General features: G+C 37.6%; 1 protein-coding gene across 5 annotated transcripts in view; it reads right to left on the minus strand.

Annotated features, from left to right (window-relative positions):
- Positions 1–20297, minus strand: part of ARHGEF38 (Rho guanine nucleotide exchange factor 38) — a 173892-nt gene that overhangs the window by 47234 nt on the left and 106361 nt on the right. For 4 of the 5 annotated variants that reach the window (XR_009352931.1, XR_009352932.1, XM_059171554.1 and 1 more), the window contains 4 exons: positions 13769–13968; positions 10943–11076; positions 5747–5851; positions 3660–3782 (listed from right to left, as the gene is read on the minus strand). Coding sequence is in view for 3 of the 5 variants with exons in the window: in XM_059171554.1 (XP_059027537.1) it covers positions 3660–3782; positions 5747–5851; positions 10943–11076; positions 13769–13968 (562 nt within the window). In the remaining 2 variants the exon portion in view is untranslated. The remainder of the gene's footprint in view (positions 1–3659; positions 3783–5746; positions 5852–10942; positions 11077–13768; positions 13969–20297) is intronic. The other variant, XM_059171582.1, reaches the window with a different exon arrangement.

The raw sequence follows: 20297 nt of genomic DNA on the forward strand, positions 1-20297 counted from the left end.
TAAAGAGTAAGCAAGAAGAGGAATACAAAACCTAAAGCCTGCACACCTAAAATGCACTCCATCTTTCTCTCTACAGCCATTGGGTTTTGTCACTGGGGTCATCTTCAACACTTTGCCCTTCCCCTTCTTTCTAATCCCTGAGTCAAGTGGAGTTACTTCAGTCCATGGAGTGGAAGGCAAACTCCGGTCTCTGACCACTACGACTGGGCAAATGACTCACCATATTATTCCCTTCCTTTGCTGACAATGAAGGTAGTCTTAGAAAAGACTGTATCCTAGTCCTCCCACATCTGCCCAATTACCCGGCTACCCTGCTGGCTCATTTTGGGTAGTGGAACTTCATATCCTATACAGATAAGTACCTCCTTAATCAGGTGTTTTGCTCCTGTGATAGAAACGACAACAGAAGGCACCTGGGTGGCTCAGGCAGTTAAGCATCTGCCTTCAGTTCAGGTCGTGATCCTGGGGTCCTGGGATCTAGAGCCACATCAGGCTCTCTGCTCAGTGGGGAGTCTGTTTCTCTCTGCCCCACCCCTGGCCATGTGCTCCCTCTCCTCTGCGCTCTTTATTTCTCAAATAAATAGTGGTTTCTTTTTTTTTTTAAGATTTTTATTTATTTGACAGAGTCACAGTGAGAGAAGGAGCACAAGCAGGGGGAGTGGGAGAGGGAGAAGCAGGCCTCCTGCCAAGCAAGGAGCCCAGTGTAAGCTCATTCCCCAGGACCCGGGGATCATGACCTGAGCCCAAGGCAGACACTTAATGCCTGAGCCACCCGGGAACTCCCAAATAAATAGTCTTTAAAAAAAAAAAAAAAAAGGAATGACAACAGAGTAACTGCTTTCTCTTTAAACACATTGAAGGACTAAGCTCATGCTGATTTCTTAAATTGTTCCATTTTTAGGTTTGAGACATTGAAAATAAACTTCATATTAACCTCCAACCCCATGCCAGCACCTGAACATCCTAGATTTACTTTCTTCTATTTCTCTTTCCTCCCCCTCTATTCCGAAGCACCCTAGTATCCTATGTTTGCTGACTGCCGACTTTATGCTTTGTCATATATGCGTGGGTTACGTGATTATATTACAGCAATTTAGAAGCAAGTTTTTCTTTTGTACCCTGAAAGATGTCCTAAGGAATCAGCATCTGAACAGCAGGTTTTATTAGTTAAACAACCTGTGGTAACTTTGTCTGAACTGATAGGAAATCCACAAGAGAGAGGAAGCCAATCTCTGACTGGCGCTAGCAATAGACTACACAGATTAAATTTGATGTCTAGCTTATAAAATAATCAATATATAGTTTCAGACTGTTTAATGACTCCTTTGACTAAGCAAAGAATCTGTTTACTGTTCTGATAAATTACTATATTGTAACTTGGCTGGATTCTACAGGTAATTATAATATTACAACATAATTACTATATACATAATTACTATATCTATATATATACACACATATATGTGTGAGTGTGTGTGTGTGTGTGTGTGTGTGTGTATCCTGTGACCATAGACATAAACCAATTCCAATTCACCTGGGTATAGGAATTATGATTGGAACAAATAAGAATCAGATTTTCTTTTAATATTTTTCCTGTTCAAAACATGTAAGCAAGTACTTTTCAAGGTAGATAAATATTTTTCAAGGTTAGATAAAAACACTGCTCTGCCTTTAGATAGATTTTTGAATTCCTATTAACATTTGATTTTTTAAAAGATTTTATCTATTTATTTGACAGAGATTACAAGTAGGCAGAGAGGCAGAGAGGGAGAGGGGGAAGCAGACTCCCCACTGAGCAGAGAGCCCGACGTGGGGCTTGATCCCAGGACCCTGGGATCGTGACCTGAGCTGAAGGCAGAGGCTTTGCTTTAACCTACCTAGCCAGTCAGACGCCCCAACATTTGATTTTTAAAAAGGAGTTTCATATACTTTTTTCGTAAGTTAAAAAAAAGTCACTTTTATATTGATCATTCTGATAATTATTTTAATTTAGCTTAATTTATCATCTTGTGGTTTCATGCAAGAAGGGGAAGAACCGCTCTATTCCCACCAAATTCTGGACATGCTTGCTGAGGGGAAGCTGTATACCATGCTGTTATATGGTGCTCAATAAATACTTACTGACTTAATACATTGGGATTAAGCTAAAGAACAAACTCTTAAGGACTTTTCTGAAATGGGCAGTCTGTAATTAAGCCCAGAAAATGTATCAAGAACTAGCCACATTGTTTCCATTTAACATACTTTGTAAAAACGTCTCTCTCTCTCTCTTGCTCTCATTTATCTAATTGATCATCTTAGTTCAGATGTAATCCTGACTGGTACCACATTCCCTGGTACCACAAAATAAGATGCTTCTGAATGTTTTCTACTAGGGGGTGGGGTTGGATGACTTCCTAGGATTTGGAAATATGTGGGGCTATTCACTGGATGTCACAATTTGAGACTGGGGAGACATTACTGAGATTTAGATCCTGGTATGCCAGGAATGCTAAACACCCTCTAACACAAGGGCCTCTCAAGGAAGAACTGTCTGACCCAAAATGCCAATAATGTCAACACAAAACTGCCACTTTCAAGGATCTTCAAGATGATGAAGGAGTCTATTATAGCTTCTATATAACATAGTACTATGATATTATAATACTTATGGAACACAAGATACTAAATTAAAATTAGTACTACTCAAACTAATTTACCAGCCAAGTATTTCTAGGTTCAAGAATATTTTAAGGATTCCCAAGCTATGTTTTATAATTCTGTATATTTTATACAACTCCTAGAAAACAAATATTTTACCACAGAACAGAAGACTTATGACTCATAGGTAAAGACTGGTTCTCGATAAAAAGGCTTTACTGTCCAGTATATACTGTGTTGATAAAAGTCATGTCTTCAGAGAGTATCTTCACTCTACCTGTAAGGACTCTGGACTTTTCCAGAGACTCCTTTAGGAAAATCACAGCTTTCCAACTTAATAAAGCTATCATCTATCACATGCAGACTTAAACTAAATGTTGATTTTATTTTTTAAATTTTTTTTAAAGATTTTATTTATTTATTTGAGAGAGAGAGACAGAACAAGAGAGAAAGAGAGAGCACGAGGGAGAAGCAGGTTTCCCACTGATCAAGAAGCCCAATGTGGGCCTCAATACCAGAACTCTGGGACCAAGACCTGGGCTGAAGGCAGACGCCCAACTGACTGAGCCACCCAGACACCTCCAAAATGTTTCTAATAGCTACTCAGGGGTGCCTGGTCATGATCCGCCTTCAGCTCAGGTCATGATCCCGGGGTTGTAGGACCAAGCCCCTTGTTGGGCTCCCTGCTACTCCCTCTGCCTGCCACTCTCCCTGCTTGTGCTCTCCCTCTCTGTCAAATAAATAATAAAACCTTAAAAAATAAATAAAATAAAAGCTACACAGAACTGACTACTCCTAGAAACACAATGTAGAATCCTCTTAAATTTTGATTGTAGTAAAAAATTCTTCACTAATTCACTTTAAAATAGTTAATAATGAAAAAAAAAATCTGCTCCTATTCAAATCTACTGATATTGACATTCGTATTTGCTTTAGTACATGTTTTATTTCTAACAAATAAAAATCAGCTTTCCTTTTAACCCCGCTTTCTAACTTATCTGTGAATATAAATAACTTACAAAGTCACTGCAGGGATTGGGGGCATTACTTGGGGTCTCCGAATGGCTCCTCTCCTCCTTATCTTTGTTGCATGAGATCTCCTGGAGCGCCATCACACTCTGCAGCGCTAAGGGCATGGCATCCTGAAACCCAAGAATAAAGTCACAAAATGGGCCAACTTCTGAAGTTCTATACCATTAAATGTATCCCATGTGTATACTTCATCATCATAACCCTCCATTACCACTGAGAGATCAATACCAAAAAAAAAAAAAAGGAAAAACATATCATGAGTACTCTGTACAATGAGTTTACTCGTGACAATCTATTTTCTTACTTTCCCCCTGTGACTTTCTCCTACTATTCTGTATGACACCTTTTTTATTAAGTGGACTCCACCTTAAGTTCCCTCATTGGCCATTCTTCAGTATTCAATTCTTACTAAATCCCTTATTTTATGGTTCAGTCATTTAGGATCTGCCTTTGGCTCAGGTCATAGTCCCAGGGTCCTGGGATCAAGCCGCATGCACTGCTCAGCAGCACTCAGCAGGAAGCCTGCTTCTCCCCTCTCACTCCCCCTGCTTGTGTTCCCTCTCTTTCTCTCTCTCTCTGTCAAATAAAATAAATAAAAATTTAAAAAAAGAAATCACTCCTTTTTGATTTATGTCTTCCGTTTTCCTTAGTGAATTTATTGCTCTTTTTAAAAGAAGATGCTCATGTTTTTGTTGAATGGGTTAGTGGAAATAGAAGACTTTCCTGTCGATGTTCCCAAGATGCATTCACTTCATGAAATGTATATGAAGGACACGGTTCCCACTGCTGTCTGGCTGTTATAACTAAGTTTTGGTTTTCTTTTCACAGAAAGCAGAGCTTTAGGAAGAGGTTAGCAAAGGTAATTATAAAATCAGGCTTTGCATCAGTTAATAAATGAGAAAGGAATGAAGCTTGTTGGTTACATAATATGGAACTTTTTCTCAAAATCATCATGCCTGTTAACCTAATAATTGGTATGATAATTTACCTATGCAAGTAAACATCTGCTTCCAAAAATTGATATCCAAGATAAAAACTGGAAAATGGGAAGGGGGCATTTGTTAACGGAGTTACATAGAATTCATGTCTATGTCTCCCAGTCATGCCCATTATCAAGATGTTGCTGAGGACACTATGTCTTCTTTAAGAGAGCCATTCTGTCTCTACTGAATATAATTATACTGCACTTCCATCAGTTTGGTTATGTCTAGTGAGTCTCAACAAGGGCAGGAAAACTTGCTAGGGGGTTGGAAATCCAGTGCGGGTGCTTTTTTCTTCTACTGTGGTTGTGTGGGAATATTTGCATATTGTAGTTATTATTTTTTAGAATTTATTTTCCTTTACATTGATTTTCTTTTATGTAGACCTACCTACCTAAGTTTGAACTACCTGTGAATTTCATTCAGAACTCTAAAGGGGTCATGATGAAACATTGGTTACAAAATAAATAGAGGTGATCTGTTCATCTAGGGTGTGTGATCGTATGTCCTGTTTTAAGTTGGCTTCTCAGAGACTTAGAGCTAAACTTGAGATCCACACGTGGCTTTCTGCAGTTTTTTTTTATGGCCTTTATATTATATTCTTTTGGCTTTTTAGTTCTTCTCCAATTTCATTTTATGTCCCCCTTTGATTTTCTCTTTTCTTTCAGTCCCACTTTTAAATTTGCAAATATGTGTTTTAGGTACTAGAAAGGGATATACAAGTATAATCCAACAAAAAAAGAAAATATCTGCCAAATCAATTTTGCACTAATGAACTCATCCCCGTTAAAAGGAAAGTGTGCTGATGGTCCACCCCACGGGGCAATCATGTGAGCTAATGCCCCACAACATGGCCACTCCAGTTGGGAGCAGGACGGGGCAGATAAGCTAATGAAGAACGGAACCTGCATCTCTCTCCTGGCTTTCCTCACTGGCAGTTTGCAGCCTCCAAAATCTGATGTGGTATCAGTGAATTTTATTGTATAAATTCGATCACAAAAATGCATGAACATGCACATTTACTCTTCGGAATAACCGTGGACACCAATACCTTCTCATAGAAACACTGAAAATGGTTGTTGTATCTTACTTACCTGGATGTGTTGATGACAGAGTGTAATGTTCTTCATACAGTGCCTCACCGTCTTTTCTAAAGATCTGAACAGCTTTTCTTCTCTATTGAAGGTATTGTCTTTCACCTATAATGCAGATGAAATTATTTATTTTTATAAATCAAACAAATCTGGGTTTTTTTTAAAGATTTTATTTATTTATTTGACAGAGAGAGAGATCACAAGTAGGCAGAGAAGCAGGCAGAGAGAGAGGGGGGGAAGCAGGCTCCCCGCTGAGCAGAGAACCCAATGCAGGGCTCCATCCCAGGACTTCTGGGATCATGACCTGAGCTGAAGGCAGAGGCTTTAACCCACTGAGCCACCCAGGCGCCCCACAAATCTGGTGTTTTAAAGAAATGTCACAAGCTGTATGAGCCCAGCACATGGTGAAGAGATTCCTTGTTGAGATGAAAACCTTCCAAGTCATGCTGACTGCCTTGGCACAGTACGTGCTGTGTACAAGCGTGCCGCACAACTTCAGTTAGTGTAGAGAAGCCACCCGCTGCCGGTTAATCATGGAGCTTCGTCTGTATGATGGTAGCTCGGGGAGGTAAAACTTTTCTCTGCAGTTTATAATGGCATATATGACATATGTACTCTGAAATTATGCCCCTTTTGTGGGTTCATAAAATAATTAATATAATAAAAAATCAAAATTAAAATAAGACAAATATTTCATCTTTTGACTGGAACTGTTTTGTGGTTATGACTCATCCTAATTAATTTCACAGTGGTTATTTAGAAAGGATTCTTAGCTTCTTGGCTAAAGAAATACGGTAATTCTTTACCAACTCAAATTTGAAAAGTTGAATGTGATCTTGGCCGAAAGAGCCCTTCTGTGGGGAAAACGCAGCAGAGTTAAAATAATAGTCACATGTGTTCAGTTATTTTTAGATATTTTATTTTATTTTATTGATAAGACCATAAGTGTTATTGTTATTAATGGTAAGAAGTATTTCTTGGCTATCCCAATATTGACAAAAGAACAGAACCAGCTTCATGCCGGCAAAATCTGTGTGAACATGCAAATGATTTGTGGTACATGGTGGGTACTCATCAATTTGGTACTGGGTAGTAACCATAGCTGTTCTCTGTTCATAGGTTTGATAATTTAAAATCATGGACCTTGGCGGGGTCCGGGGGAGACAGTTGACCTTAGAGCCGAGTGCACAGAAAATGGTGCTATTTTATCTTATTTTTAAACCCTTTAATATTGTCCATCTAAAAAGCTTTTGGTTAAATAGGTAGCATAGTCCCTTGTAATTCACACAACATTCAAGACTGTCTGCCTTAGGACCTCTCTCCTCTAATCTAGTTTGATGTATGGAACAATATGCTGGGGCAGATTATTTTAAATGCGCGTTTCAAGGACCCATCACCAGCTATTTTATTTTGTGTATCTTGGCAGGGATCCAGATGATTCTAAAATAAGACATTCAAGGATCACAGTATGAGAAATATTGTCCAGTTCTACGTTCCTACAGCCAAGCCCTTCTCATGCTGCTTTATTTTGCTGGAATACACTGCTGTCCCTTTCTCTACCTTGCAAAATTCTGTTTCATTTTTTTAAGGACTCAACTGTCACCCCTTCTGTGAAACCTCAGTTGAATCCCTCTTCTTTTCACTGTAGAAAATTAATTGCTCCCCCATGTGCTCTTCACAACACCAGTTAATTATTTAAGTGATTCTCTCCACTGATAAATGGCAAGCATTGGAGATTAAGTATTTTTTGTCTTAATAATAATAATAGCTAACATATATTAAATACTAACTATATTCCAGGCACTGTGCTAAGACCTGCTTTCCATTTTCTCTTTTAATTCTTACAAAGCTCTATGGCATACGTGCCACAATGAATCCCATTTCAGAGATAAAGAAACGGAAGCTTGGGAGCTGTGGCAAAATAGTGAGTGTTCCCCTGACATCCTTTTACTGGCAGGATTTGCACCTCTAGTTTAAGTTGGACATGTGGATGCCCTGCTAGAGATTACCCTTTCCAGTCTCCCCTGCAGCTGGTTCTGCCCTCGTAACTGGTTTGGGTAAATAGATGTTAGCTAAGGTATATATTTCACTTCTGAATTTTGGCCTTACAACCTTGCTTTTGGGAAAAGACTGAAGACACAGCAGTGACCCAACTTCAGCCAAGCAGATGGAGACAGCATGTTTGGGGGACAGCACAGCACAAAATTGGAGACAGCTGGGTTCCTAAAGAATTCTGCGCAGCAGATCCCATCTGGACTCACATCTTAGGACTATTACAGGAAAGAGATATAAATGACTTCCCAGCTTACGCTACTTTGTTTTAGAATCTCCTTGTGAAAGGAGCTTGGCCTTTACCCTACATAATACAGGACATTAAAGAAATTTATCCACGTTAATACGTAGAACCAGGATTCAAACCCAAGGAGTCTGAATTCAGAATTTCTTTGTATACCTGATCTCTAACACAGTGTCTGGTATAGTGAGTTCAATACATGTGTGATGAATTGAATAGAATCTTCCTCTTGGGTAATAGTTTTATACCCTAACTCCACCAAATATTTCACTTGAGCTGCTGACAAGTGCAAAATTGACTGATTTGAGATTTATCTCTTCTGCAGTTCAGCCTATGCAGCTGATTTTCTGATTAACAGTGAAATGCTTCATTGCTGACAGGACATCTTCTCAAAAGATTAAGGGGAAAATCTAATTAATATCCCTTCAGGCCACTTTACCTACAACTCACTTTTAGTTCACAATTGGAAAGTATCAGAAGCCAATGATAAATATGTTAAAGAATGTAACAGCTTCTACAAAACCTGCTCAGAATTCAGACCTGCCTATTGTTCCTCAATAGAATTGTCTTAAGTCAGAATAACAACCTAAAGAGTAGGGGAGAATTGTGTGCATGACATTTACACATACCTATGAAGGCTACAGTCTCTTCTACAAGTGAATTCCCAACCCCATTTTAGTACTGTTGCTTTTAGCTCAAATGACTTGATTTTCCTCTCCCTGATCTATGGCCATACAACCCTAATGTCCCAAAGTTCTCACATTATAGTTTAGCACTGGGAGAGGGGCCTGGAGTTATTTCCTGTATGCAATGGACCCAATGAGCCTCTAGAAGAACATAAAGGATGATACATACCACAGAATCCAAGAACGTCCATATTGGATATGGAGTAATAAAGTAGGTCCAGCCACAGGAGAAAACAGAAACAAGGCTTGGAAGAAGTTGATTATAGTGACAAGTCCTAAAGAGGAGGTCACTGCATGCCATATAGGGCCACAGGGCAATCACCAGGTTTTGGTCAGGTGGCAGAAAGGAGCAGGGGGAAAGTCAAGACCAGAGCCTCTATTGTGTTTTTTGTTGGCAACCCTATAGAAATACCTAGATCAGGATAAACAGTTTAGGATTGGCCAGTTTGAGTAATTCCCATGGGCTTTGGGCTTTCGTGGTGGTCTCCACTTGCCTGGTACCTGGCCCTAGGACGACTTAAGGCAGAGGAACCCCTTTTGGTGTGTGAGATAGATGAGAAAGTGTTTGGGGCTACAGACATAGGATTGCTTGGTTCGCCTATGAAAGAAACGATTGCAGCTGAGCTCTTTGGTTTCTCTAAGAATGGATTAGCCCTGGGAGGAGCATCTCTCAGTGCCAGCCACTTTTTCAAGATGTCAAAACAGCAGAAAATACAGAAAGTAAAAGACCTGACTAATACACCATGCATAAAGGAATTTATATCTAAGTGAGAAGTAAGAAGTCTGGATGTTAAAAGCTAGTAAACAGTAATAGACTGTTCAGCGATATGAAATGCTGCTGCTGCTGCTGATGGTGATGGTGATGAAGGTGATGACGATAGCCATGGGTACTGAGTGCTTACCCACCGTGTTAGGCACTTTCTACATATGCATCACCTCATTTCATCCTCACCAGCCCTCCGCGTGGAAGGTCCTAGTATAACCTCAATGACTCCCTTGGATTTAAGCTATGTGCCCAAAGGCAAATATTAATTAAGTGGCAGAAGTGACATTCTAATCCAGATCTGGATGACTTCAAAGATTCTGTCCTTATGTTCTGCCTTGTGCTGACTCCGGCAAATGTCCACAGGGCCAAGAGTGGGAAACACTCCTTGTCAAGCATTCAGAAGAGGAAGAGGCCCCTACTATCTTAGGGTTCGAAAGCTGCAAAGGCTTAATAGAAAAAAGGAAAAAGACCATGGTAGCTGAAGAGTGAAATTCAACCAGTGCTGAACAACCATACAGTTGCCTCTAGTTCAAATTAAAACCTTAGAGATGTTAACATAGTAAGGGATAAAATCAGGAAAATGAGAAGAAAAAGAAGTACTATATAGTATCTTAAGAACTATCCTGGCTTGATTTCAATTAGAAGCCCTCTGAATTCCATCTTCAGACCATGAACTTTCTATCTTGTGATTCTCAAAGTGTATTCCTTTGGTCACTTACTCCAAGATCATTTAGCTTCAAAACACCTGGAGTTTTGTAAATCTACAGACCGCTAGGTTGCACCCTTGAACCAGGAGAAGCCCTGGGAATCTTTTGGCAAGCTCCTCAGGTAATTGTTCCACACATTAAAGTTTAAGAGCCTTCATTAATCCATCCATTATTTATTGGAGGTTGAGATGAAAGTGGTTCAAATCAGGCTAAACAGGTGATGCAGAACAATTATCCAATAACATAATGTACATTGGCAGTGGGGAGAGAGGAAGAGAATAATGGTAGGAAAAAAATCACACCACGGTATGCACCTAATGCCCCCCCCCTTTTTTTTTTATAGATGAAATAAAGTTAAGATGAACATGAAGGGAACCTGAAAGGAAAGTGAGGTTTTAAAAACAAAACAAAACAAAATAAACAGAGGTAAGATAGGGATGAAAGGAGGACATTGCCTTGGATGAGATTATGTGCTGGTTGACTGTGAGTCAGGACTTCTGGGGTGTCCCATGCTGACCCCTTTTCCCTCCTTTGCTTCCTGAGAGAAAGCACCACAGCTAAAATAGTGTCAAAACCACCCGCATTTGATTTCCCCCCCAAAATGGAGAAAGGATCAACATCAGACAATGACCTTGATTCTCATTGTTCTAGAAACAGCTCTGATAACAACCAACAGAACCCTCACAAAACTATCAGCACTCGTATGTCCCAGGAGGACATAAATGGCTAAAGAAGAAAAATTACCTGTGGCTCTCCTCTGGTCAGAATCTTTAGGTGATTTGTCACTCGTTTTGATTTCTTGCTAATTGAATGAATGTTTAGTTTAGACAATTTATCTTTAAGTGATTCTTCCTCATCATTCCTCTTGTATTTTAGAACTGCAATGGAAGAATGCATCACATATTTGAACACATACAACATAGAAAGTTGCATCCAAAGAATTCAAGATCCATATTTAAGAGAGAAATCTAGGTGATTTTTTGACCTTCTGATGCAGATACAATATGTTCTGGTCCCACTGCCCAGGCTTAAGTCCAGCTGCCCAACCCACTGACCAGAAACTCAGATGTCTAGGGGCTTGAGCGCCTCAAAGCTCAAGGGCCATTTACCTTCCACATTAAAGAAATCTCTGACACCGGAGAAAAACTTTCTCCCTATTCGGATAGTACATTTGTTATCTTCAGTCTCTAGAATGAAGCATCAAGACCTCGCTAAGGAAACTGTACCCAGCGTAAGGAGACTTGAGACTCTAGAGGGACTCTCCACTAGCTGAGACATTGGGGATAAGTTGAGTCTTCTCTAAGAGCTTTACTTTTTTATCTTTAAGATTGTTTTCGCCTCTCATATTGTTCAAAATGTTAAATATTTCTAACATTCAGTTTTGGTAAGGGTGCTGGGAGATGGGCAATCTTACACATTGTCGGTGAGGATTCAACCCACACAGCTTTTGTGGAGAACAATTGGTCAGAATCTTCTAAATGTATCTTCTGTGACCAGGAAGTCTGTGCAGAGAATATGCTTTCCATAATTAAGCACACAAAGTTTTGTTTGCTACAGTATTTTTTTTTTCCAATAGCACAATACTGGGAACAATCAGAAAGTTTATCCATAGAGGAAGAGTTAACTAAAGTAGAACACACTCAGAAATAGAATAGCAGGGAACCATGAAAAAGAAGGCCAATATTAACTGGAAGAATGTTCATGATGTGTCATTGAGTTTAAAAAACGGGCCCAGCACACTGCAGTGCCATAAATGTTCAAGAAAGATGGAAAGAAGTAGAAGAGAAAGAAGAAAGAAAATAGGAAAAAATAGAAAGTCTGAAGAAAACCTAGGACATGTCAGCTGTGCAAACAGTGATCATGGGAATGGAAAAATCTTTCCACTTTAAAACACTGTGAACGAGTATAAGCAGACAGAAAAGTAAAAAGAACAATATAACAATTTTCTTTCAGCTTTGACATATCTTAACATTTCACCTTGCTTATCTTCATAAAAATGATCAGCTGAAGTTTCTCTGATCTTCATCTTTGATCCCTTAAAGGGAATTATGATCCTAAAGAATGGGGTTGACTGTACCTATATCTATTTTTATACATGGATTTGTATAATACATAGTATCATTTTGAACATTTTTGGTGTTTATAAAAATGGCACCATATTGCATATATATATTCTTCTGTCACTTGTAATTTCTTTTTTAGAAAACTCAACATTGTGTTTTTCAGATTTATTCAATTGACGCATGCATTTTAATTTTTATGTTCTCATGGTATCATAGTGTCCAATACATGGTTTGTCCATTATCTGGATAAATATGTAAGCTATTTTCCTCTTGATTTTATGAACAATACTAGTTACTAGTATACCTATCTGTGAGCATACGGGAAAGGGTTTCTCAAATATCCAGATATTGATTTTCTGAATCTCAGGTGTGGGCATCTTTAACTTTACTAGATATTGTCAAGTTATTCTCTATAGTGGTGATTCCCACTACATTGTTGCCTGCGGCACTTAACATTATCCCTTAAAAATCTTTTTGCCAATCTGATAATGGGAATGGTATGTCATTGTGATTTTTAATTTGCATTTCTCTCATTACAAATGAAGCTTAACCTTTTTTTTTGTATTAGAATGGTTTTATTATTGATTTAATAACAGTAATTATATATTCTAGATAGTAATCCTTTGCCTATGGACTATCTTTTAATTTATTATGGTGTCTCTTCCTCTACAACTTTTTTATTCTAGACCCTTCTTTATAATTTTAATTTATTAACACAAATACAGATTTTTTTTCAATTAAAAGTTTAGAAAACAAAAACAACAAAAATAAATGAAATTGTTGGAGCAGTTAGCTGCAATGTCCTACCATTGTTTTAATGTTAGAAGTACAAAGCCAAGTACTTATGGACACAGATCACACTGACAGAGGACCCACACAGTCTATCCCAATGCGTTACTACATCGCAGATGATAGAAACCATGCAATTGTGCCTCCTGTTTTGAAATCTCTATTTCCTTCCAGACATGAATTTTACATCTCAGCTAACAAATACCTCACAATAATTCTATAATTTGAGAAAGAAATACACTTGCTCCCTTCAATGGAGCAATTATGGCTACAAAATCTCTATTCTTTATGTGTTAGAACCAGATGAGCTGTATTACCTGGGCCTGTTTCACCACCGATGTGGCTGGAGCTTCTCACTACTCCAGCTTTCTGGCCGTGCCATGTCTCCTTCTTCCCACATGTATCACCAGTGACAGGAAGACTACATACTATGATATCATCAGCCCACAGTATGTCACCAGGCAAGCAGTCGTCAATGGAGGTTGAATAAAGGGCAGCTTGATTTTTTAAAAAATTGTCTTTTTTTGTGTGTGTGCCTCATGACCTCGAGTCCAGCTGGCCAGGCAAAACTACACTCTGCCCCTTAGCCTCTAAGTCTAGATATCTAATGATCATGGTCACAGCAACTGCTATAAGTACTTAGATATTCTGATTCTCAGAAGTATAGGCAGAACACTCCAATCACAGAAAACACTCAATTCATTATGTTTCTACTTACCTAAATCTTTCCGTCTTTTAAGTTCATTGATGTTCACATTAACGTCTTTCACTGCAGTGAAGGCATCTCCCAGTGCCCTGAAGTCTGGGTGGGAGGGAGGGGTGGAGCCTCGAAGTTCACACAGCAAGAGGGGGTATTTCATTATACGCTGGATTGGTTTGATCATCAAAGAGCCCATGTCCAGTAAGTTTGGTTTGCCTCTACAATAGAGATAAATAATATCAGTTTCCCAGACATTTGTTTTATCATTTTTGTGATTTTTATGAGTAATCCTGAAACTGTTTTTACCCTTTATTTTTCCTCTATTTGGCTGTATACAATTTCTAAGAATAGAGCAAGAGCAATGAATGACAGAGAGAAGCCAGGCTAAAAGACTCTACTACTAAGCAAAAACCTACAAGAAAGCAAATGAGCGTTATCTGTCCACCAAGAAGGACTCAAAGCAGGATTTCCATCCATGTTCCTTTTATACTTTTTTAAATAACAAGATTGATAATAATAGTGGGAAATAATTTCAGAATGCATTTTTCCATGACAACCAGAAAAAATGCATTTTCCTGACGGTATTTTTCTGATTATTACTGAAGAAAAGAAACTCATTATTTAAAAAGTATATGCAAGTATACTTGCAAGTATAGTCAAAAGAAAGCATTGTTTCCTCTCTTCTACCAAATTGAATAGTTGAATTCATGATGTTTCAGAGGTTCTACCACAGTCTCCAAAAGAGATTTGTAATAACTGCAACAATGTAAATTCTGTAAATTAATTATTAATACCGCCACTATCACTAATCATTGCTATCACACGACTTTCCATGATTTTCCATGTGGAATTCTTCTTAGCCAATAGATCTTCAAATGGCCACATAAAAGTGAGCATTCATGCCTGGCTCTTCCTTTAGGAGCTTCTGAGATGAGCATAGAGTTATCCCAACTAGCCAAGCAGTTCACAGGAAGTGAAAAACCTAGAAGTCATTGTCCAATCCACTGTTCAATCATTTTTTAATGAGAAGTCAGTGGTTTTTAAAAGCCTTTTTATGCAAAGAGGCAAATAAAGAGACACAATAAATGGACATGGGTAGAAATTGTGCTTTGAATCTCTTCTGGTGGACAGATACACTCAGTTGTTCTCCTTTAGGTCTTTTATTTGTTTGGCTTTGACTTTGGTTTTGGGGTTTTGTTTTTGTTTTGTTTTTGTTTCTGTTTTAGTAGATAAGAATGTAGATGGTTTTCAAATCATAGTAGGTGAATTTTTTTATTCTTCAATTATTATTTCTAAATATTAATATAGTAGGACAACTTACCACATCATTGGAATGGTGAAATGGATCTACAAATCTTTGGACAAGACCAAAGATAAAAGTTTACCATCAGAAAAGGTCTGAAAACACCTCAGAGACCATCTTATTGAACTCTTCATTTGATAAATGAAAAACTAACAAACTTTGATGATCATGTGTATGTACACACACACACACACACACACACACACACAAGCCAGCCACCCTCTATTATATCTCCCCATTTTAGCACTTTTCAACTCTATGGAATCATTTTGTTTCCCTATTTACCAGTTTATGCTCAATTTGTCTGTCATCACTATGTGTCTGGCATGACATATAGTATTTTCTCAATGAATATTTGGAGATTGAAATGATAGATTTTGGATTTTCTGTAATGTGCTTTTATCTTACAGTGAAGTTTTTTCAAAAACATTGCACAATGATCCTGAATAATAGAGGAGTTTTATCACATGCTGAGAAAATAATGACAGTATAATAAAAAAAGATGGAAACAAACAAAAGTCAACATTTTTTTAAGGAAAATCAAAGTAAATATTAAAGATCTGCAAGAGAATAAAGAGCTGTTTTAATATGATTTATCTTGTACTTTCTACCCATTTACACAAATCTCTTAAGGAAGGGAGGAAGGGCTATCAGGAGACAGGACGGCAAGGAGGGAATGAAGATAGGGAGAGAGAGATGTTTTGGTTTCCAGGTGTACTGAGTGAAGCGGATGGGAAAAAATGTAAATCTATTATGAATGCTAAAAAAAGTAACACAATATATTTTCTAACTGATGCTGTATCAAAAGCAGAACACTTGAATATGAAATATAGCATTTTCTTACATATCTCAAGCAGAGAGTCTTCAGCAATACAACAGTATAGACAGTTAAGTGGAAATAATTCCCCTAAATAAAAACAAGTCTGGAATATAGAAGGTATTAACTTGACCAGAAGAAATAATATTATCTGTATGATTATAATCAGAATTTCTTCTACATGCTTCCTTTGACTATCATCAAATATTAGTTTATTTAATCTAAAAATTACTGAAAATGCCATCAATTATAAATATAATCAAACAGCTCAAAGAAAACTCAATTTTAATAAGATAGTTTATTAGCATGGTCTATTGTTATATGCATATTTCAAATTTTTAATTACAAAAAATATCCCCAGATGTATTAAAGGACATGCTTGTGTCTCCGAGCTGCCTCTTTTCTTCCTTATCAAGATCTTTCAAAAAACCAGCCTCAACCCTTTAGTTGTGTCCACATCTCATCATTAATTCTTTTTCCATTACTCTTTCACATCAAACTTCTAGTCTCTCCCTCTTCTCTTTCAAATGTTAATAATAACAATTACAAATGAAACTGTTTAAAAGTGTCAGAAATGCAAATATTTTAAAAGGCTTTCTCAAAAATGAGAAATCTCCCGGACACTTTTGTCTTCAGACATGTACTTTGGACAGCCCAAGTGATGAGCAATGATATTCTGATATCTGCATTACACAGACAAGCAATATGGTAGAAGAGATAGAGGATGTCTTTTGAGATAATGACACTCCAGGCATTCACCCCATCTAATCCCTTCCAGTAAGATTAAGTTCTGATAACTGCGAGAGGCAAATGAGTCCTATGGGTGTTTTAACCCAGCCTAGCCAAGCACCCATTATCATATGTATCCGCAAAAGAAAGTAACCATTTCCCATATACACCAGGCTAAAAACTAAGGTAGTCATTAATTTGTAATTCTGTTTCATCTTCCTCTGTCTTATCATGAATACTTTGACAAGTATTTAGTACCGTAAGTAGCTGCACTAACCTCATTGTGAATTACTAGGACTTTACAAAGTCAAGTAAACACAGCTGGCTTTGTTTTAACAGCAGCCAGTTTTGCTATAGCGAGCTTCCCATCCAATACAAGAGAAGAGTCTCACACTGAAAATAAAAATGACATTTAAACAATGTAAAAACTGTGGTGGAGGACAAAGAATCAGATATACAACATTGAGGTCCACCAATATATCTTAATTAGAGGGAGAAAACAGAGGAAGGAAAAATAATCATTTAACTATTGATCAGATTACTTTGAATTTCCTCTTTTTTATGACAACAAGTATCCTAATTTAATATTAATTTTACAGTAGCCACAAACCATGTATACTGTTATTGAGTTTATTTTCAATTCACTCTCCTTTAAAAACACCTTAAGTCAATTTTAGAAAAAACAGTATTTTCTTATACACACAAATAAACAAATAGGATTTGACACAAATAAAAAATTGTGAAAATAAATACATAGCCATTTACAAATTTTAGGAGATGTAAAGAACATGAATGAATAGTAATTGATTTATTACTGGAGAGATTCGAACCAGAGAGAACCAGTAATATGGAGAGGCAATAATTTAATCATTCCCCAAAGATCCATTAATTAGACCCTAAGAACCTGTGGAAGTAGAGAGAGAGGGAGGTGGGGATTAGAATAAGAAGAACTGGTTGCAAACCTGTTTAAGAAATGGCCTAATTTCTAGGATGCTCTACATATAAGGAGATCATTTGGAGAACTAAGAAAGAGCTCTTGGAAATTGAAAGAATAATAGGAGAAATATGGGGCGCCTGGGTGGCTCAGTGTGTTAAAGCCTCTGCTTTTGGCTCAGGTCATGATCCCAGGGTCCTGGGATGGAGCCCCACAGTGAGCTCTCTGCTCAGCAGGGAGCCTGCTTCCCCCTCTCTCTCTGCCTGCCTCTCTGCCTACTTGTGATCTCTGTCGAATAAATAAATAAAAATCTTAAAAAAAAATAAAAAAAGAAAGAATAATAGGAGAAATAAAATCTCACAAGTATTGGAGAAAATATTCAGGAACTTTCCAGAAAGAAGACCAAAAATACAAAGGGATATAAGATGGAAGGAAAATGTGAAAAAATTAGATTGGTCTGAAAGATCCAATACTGAAATAAGTAGAGTCCCATAAAATGGGAACAGACCACATATAGGGAGGAAATCATCAGAAAAATAACTCAGGAGAAGGACACGAGTTAGCATGTTGAAAAAACTCACTGAGTACTTAGCACAATGGAATTGGATTCACACCTGGGAATTCAGGGAACGTCCGACTACGGGAGACAAAGAGAAGACCCTATAATCCTTTAGAGAAACACGTGAACAAATGGGCACAAACACATGGTGAAGAATGAGAACAAGCTTCAGCTTTCTCATAGCAACACTGAAAGCTAGAACATGAGGAAAAATTGCCTTTAAATTCTGAAGATGAGAGATTTTTAATTTAGAATTCTATACTTGGTCAAACTATAAATCACCCTGAAGGTAAACTAAAGAATTTTTGGATATAAAATTTCTTAAAACTTTACTTCCTGTCCATTCCCAGTGAACACAGGAAAGTACCGAAGGATGTACTAAAAACAGGAAAGAGGTAAAAAGATGCTCCAGGGTGACAAAATCTCCTTAAAGATAGCTGTGCCCAGTTACCCAGTCCAAACTCAACAGGTCAGAAAGGTTCTGGGAAAGACAATTTTAGGGAGAAGAAATTGAAAGCATCCATAATGCATCTAGCTCTCTCAAGAGATGATGGTCCTGAGTGTGGCATTAATGAGTAGAACAAAGAAAACTGGGAAAACGAAAATAAATTAAACAAACAGTAAATAAATAGATAAAATAGGTCACTCCCATAAAAACAATTAATCAGTTTATTCCAAGGTTTAGCTCTGAAAAGAAATTTACTCAGATATACTAAATAGAAGAAATCAAACACTGACTATTGCTCCAATCCAAATGTCACCACGTGGGTAAACTGAAGAGATGGAGAGCATGCATGCGTGTGTGTGTGTGTGTGTGTGTGTAGTGGGGATGGCATAGGGAGAGAGATAAATTCTTGTTTTCCATAGGGGAAGTCAAAATATAATACCTAAAAAGGGAAAGCCAAATATGCTTTTAGGGTCATGAAGATAAGTACCAAAATATTAACAAAAAGGTGTGAAAATGCTTATGTCCTTTAGAAGTAGGTAAGAGAAGAGGGGACTGCTATTTTTCTTAATCCTGTGGAACTTTTTTTTTTTTTTTAATTTTGTTCTTTGAGAGAGAGAACAAATGGGGCAGGGAGCAGCAGAGCGAGAGGGAGAAGCAGAGTCTCCACTGAGCAGGGAGCTCAAAGCAAGGCTGGACCCCAGGACGCTGAGCCAACTGAATCACACAGGTGCCCCACGATTTGGCTTTTTAAACCATGGCACATATAATTTTATAAAAACACAAAGATTTTTAAGGAGGAAACATGCAAAAATATTCAAGAAAATTCTGAACAGGAAGAATATTGAGCTGAGATTACATTTGAACCTTGAACATGGATTTGAACTGCACAGCTACTCATACACGGATGTTTTTTCAATAAATATGGCACAGGAATGAGTATATTTCCTCTTCCTTATGATTTTGGGGTTTTTTGTTTGTTTATAAAGATTTATTTACTTATTTTAGAGAGACAGAGAGCGAGTGAGCATGTGCTCTGCGGGGAAGGACAGAGGGAGAAAGAATCCTCAAGCAGACTCCACACTGAGCTTAGAGCTTCACAAGGGGCTAGATCCCAAGACCCTGAAACCATGACCTGAGCCAGAATCAAGAGTCGGCCTCTTAGCCACCCAAGCTCCCCCCACTTATGATTTTCTTAGTAACACTTTCTTTTCTTTAACTTAATTTATTGTAAGAACACAGTATGGAATACATATGACTTACAATCTGTGTGTTAATTTATTAGGTCCTCAGTAAGGCTTCTGGTCAACAGCAGGATATTAGTAAAGTTTTGAGGGATTCAAAAGTTATACATGCCTTTTCAATTGCATGGGGGTCAGCACCCCAACCCCCTGTTGTTTTTAGGGTCAACTGTAGGTATATCTTATATTAAAATATAAAGCTGCAGAAATGAAAGCAGTTTTGTGTGGGTATATATATGGACAGAAGAGTAGCACAAAATAGAAAATCAAGAAATAAATACAAGTATGTATAAAAATTAAGTAAATATCACATTCCTACTCTGTAAAAAATGAATTGTTCAATATCAGGTGTTGAGATATTATCTAGTCATAAAGAAGAAAATAACAAAAATAAATTCTTTACATCAAAATAATTTCTGTATAGATCAAAGATCTAATTGTTAAAAATGAAACTATACAAGTTGAAGGAAACAGGAATTACACTTTAAAACAATCCTTGAATTTTTAAGCAGGACACAA

This window comes from Mustela lutreola, chromosome 1 (assembly GCF_030435805.1).
Source record: "Mustela lutreola isolate mMusLut2 chromosome 1, mMusLut2.pri, whole genome shotgun sequence".
Taxonomy (NCBI): Eukaryota; Metazoa; Chordata; class Mammalia; order Carnivora; family Mustelidae; genus Mustela; species Mustela lutreola.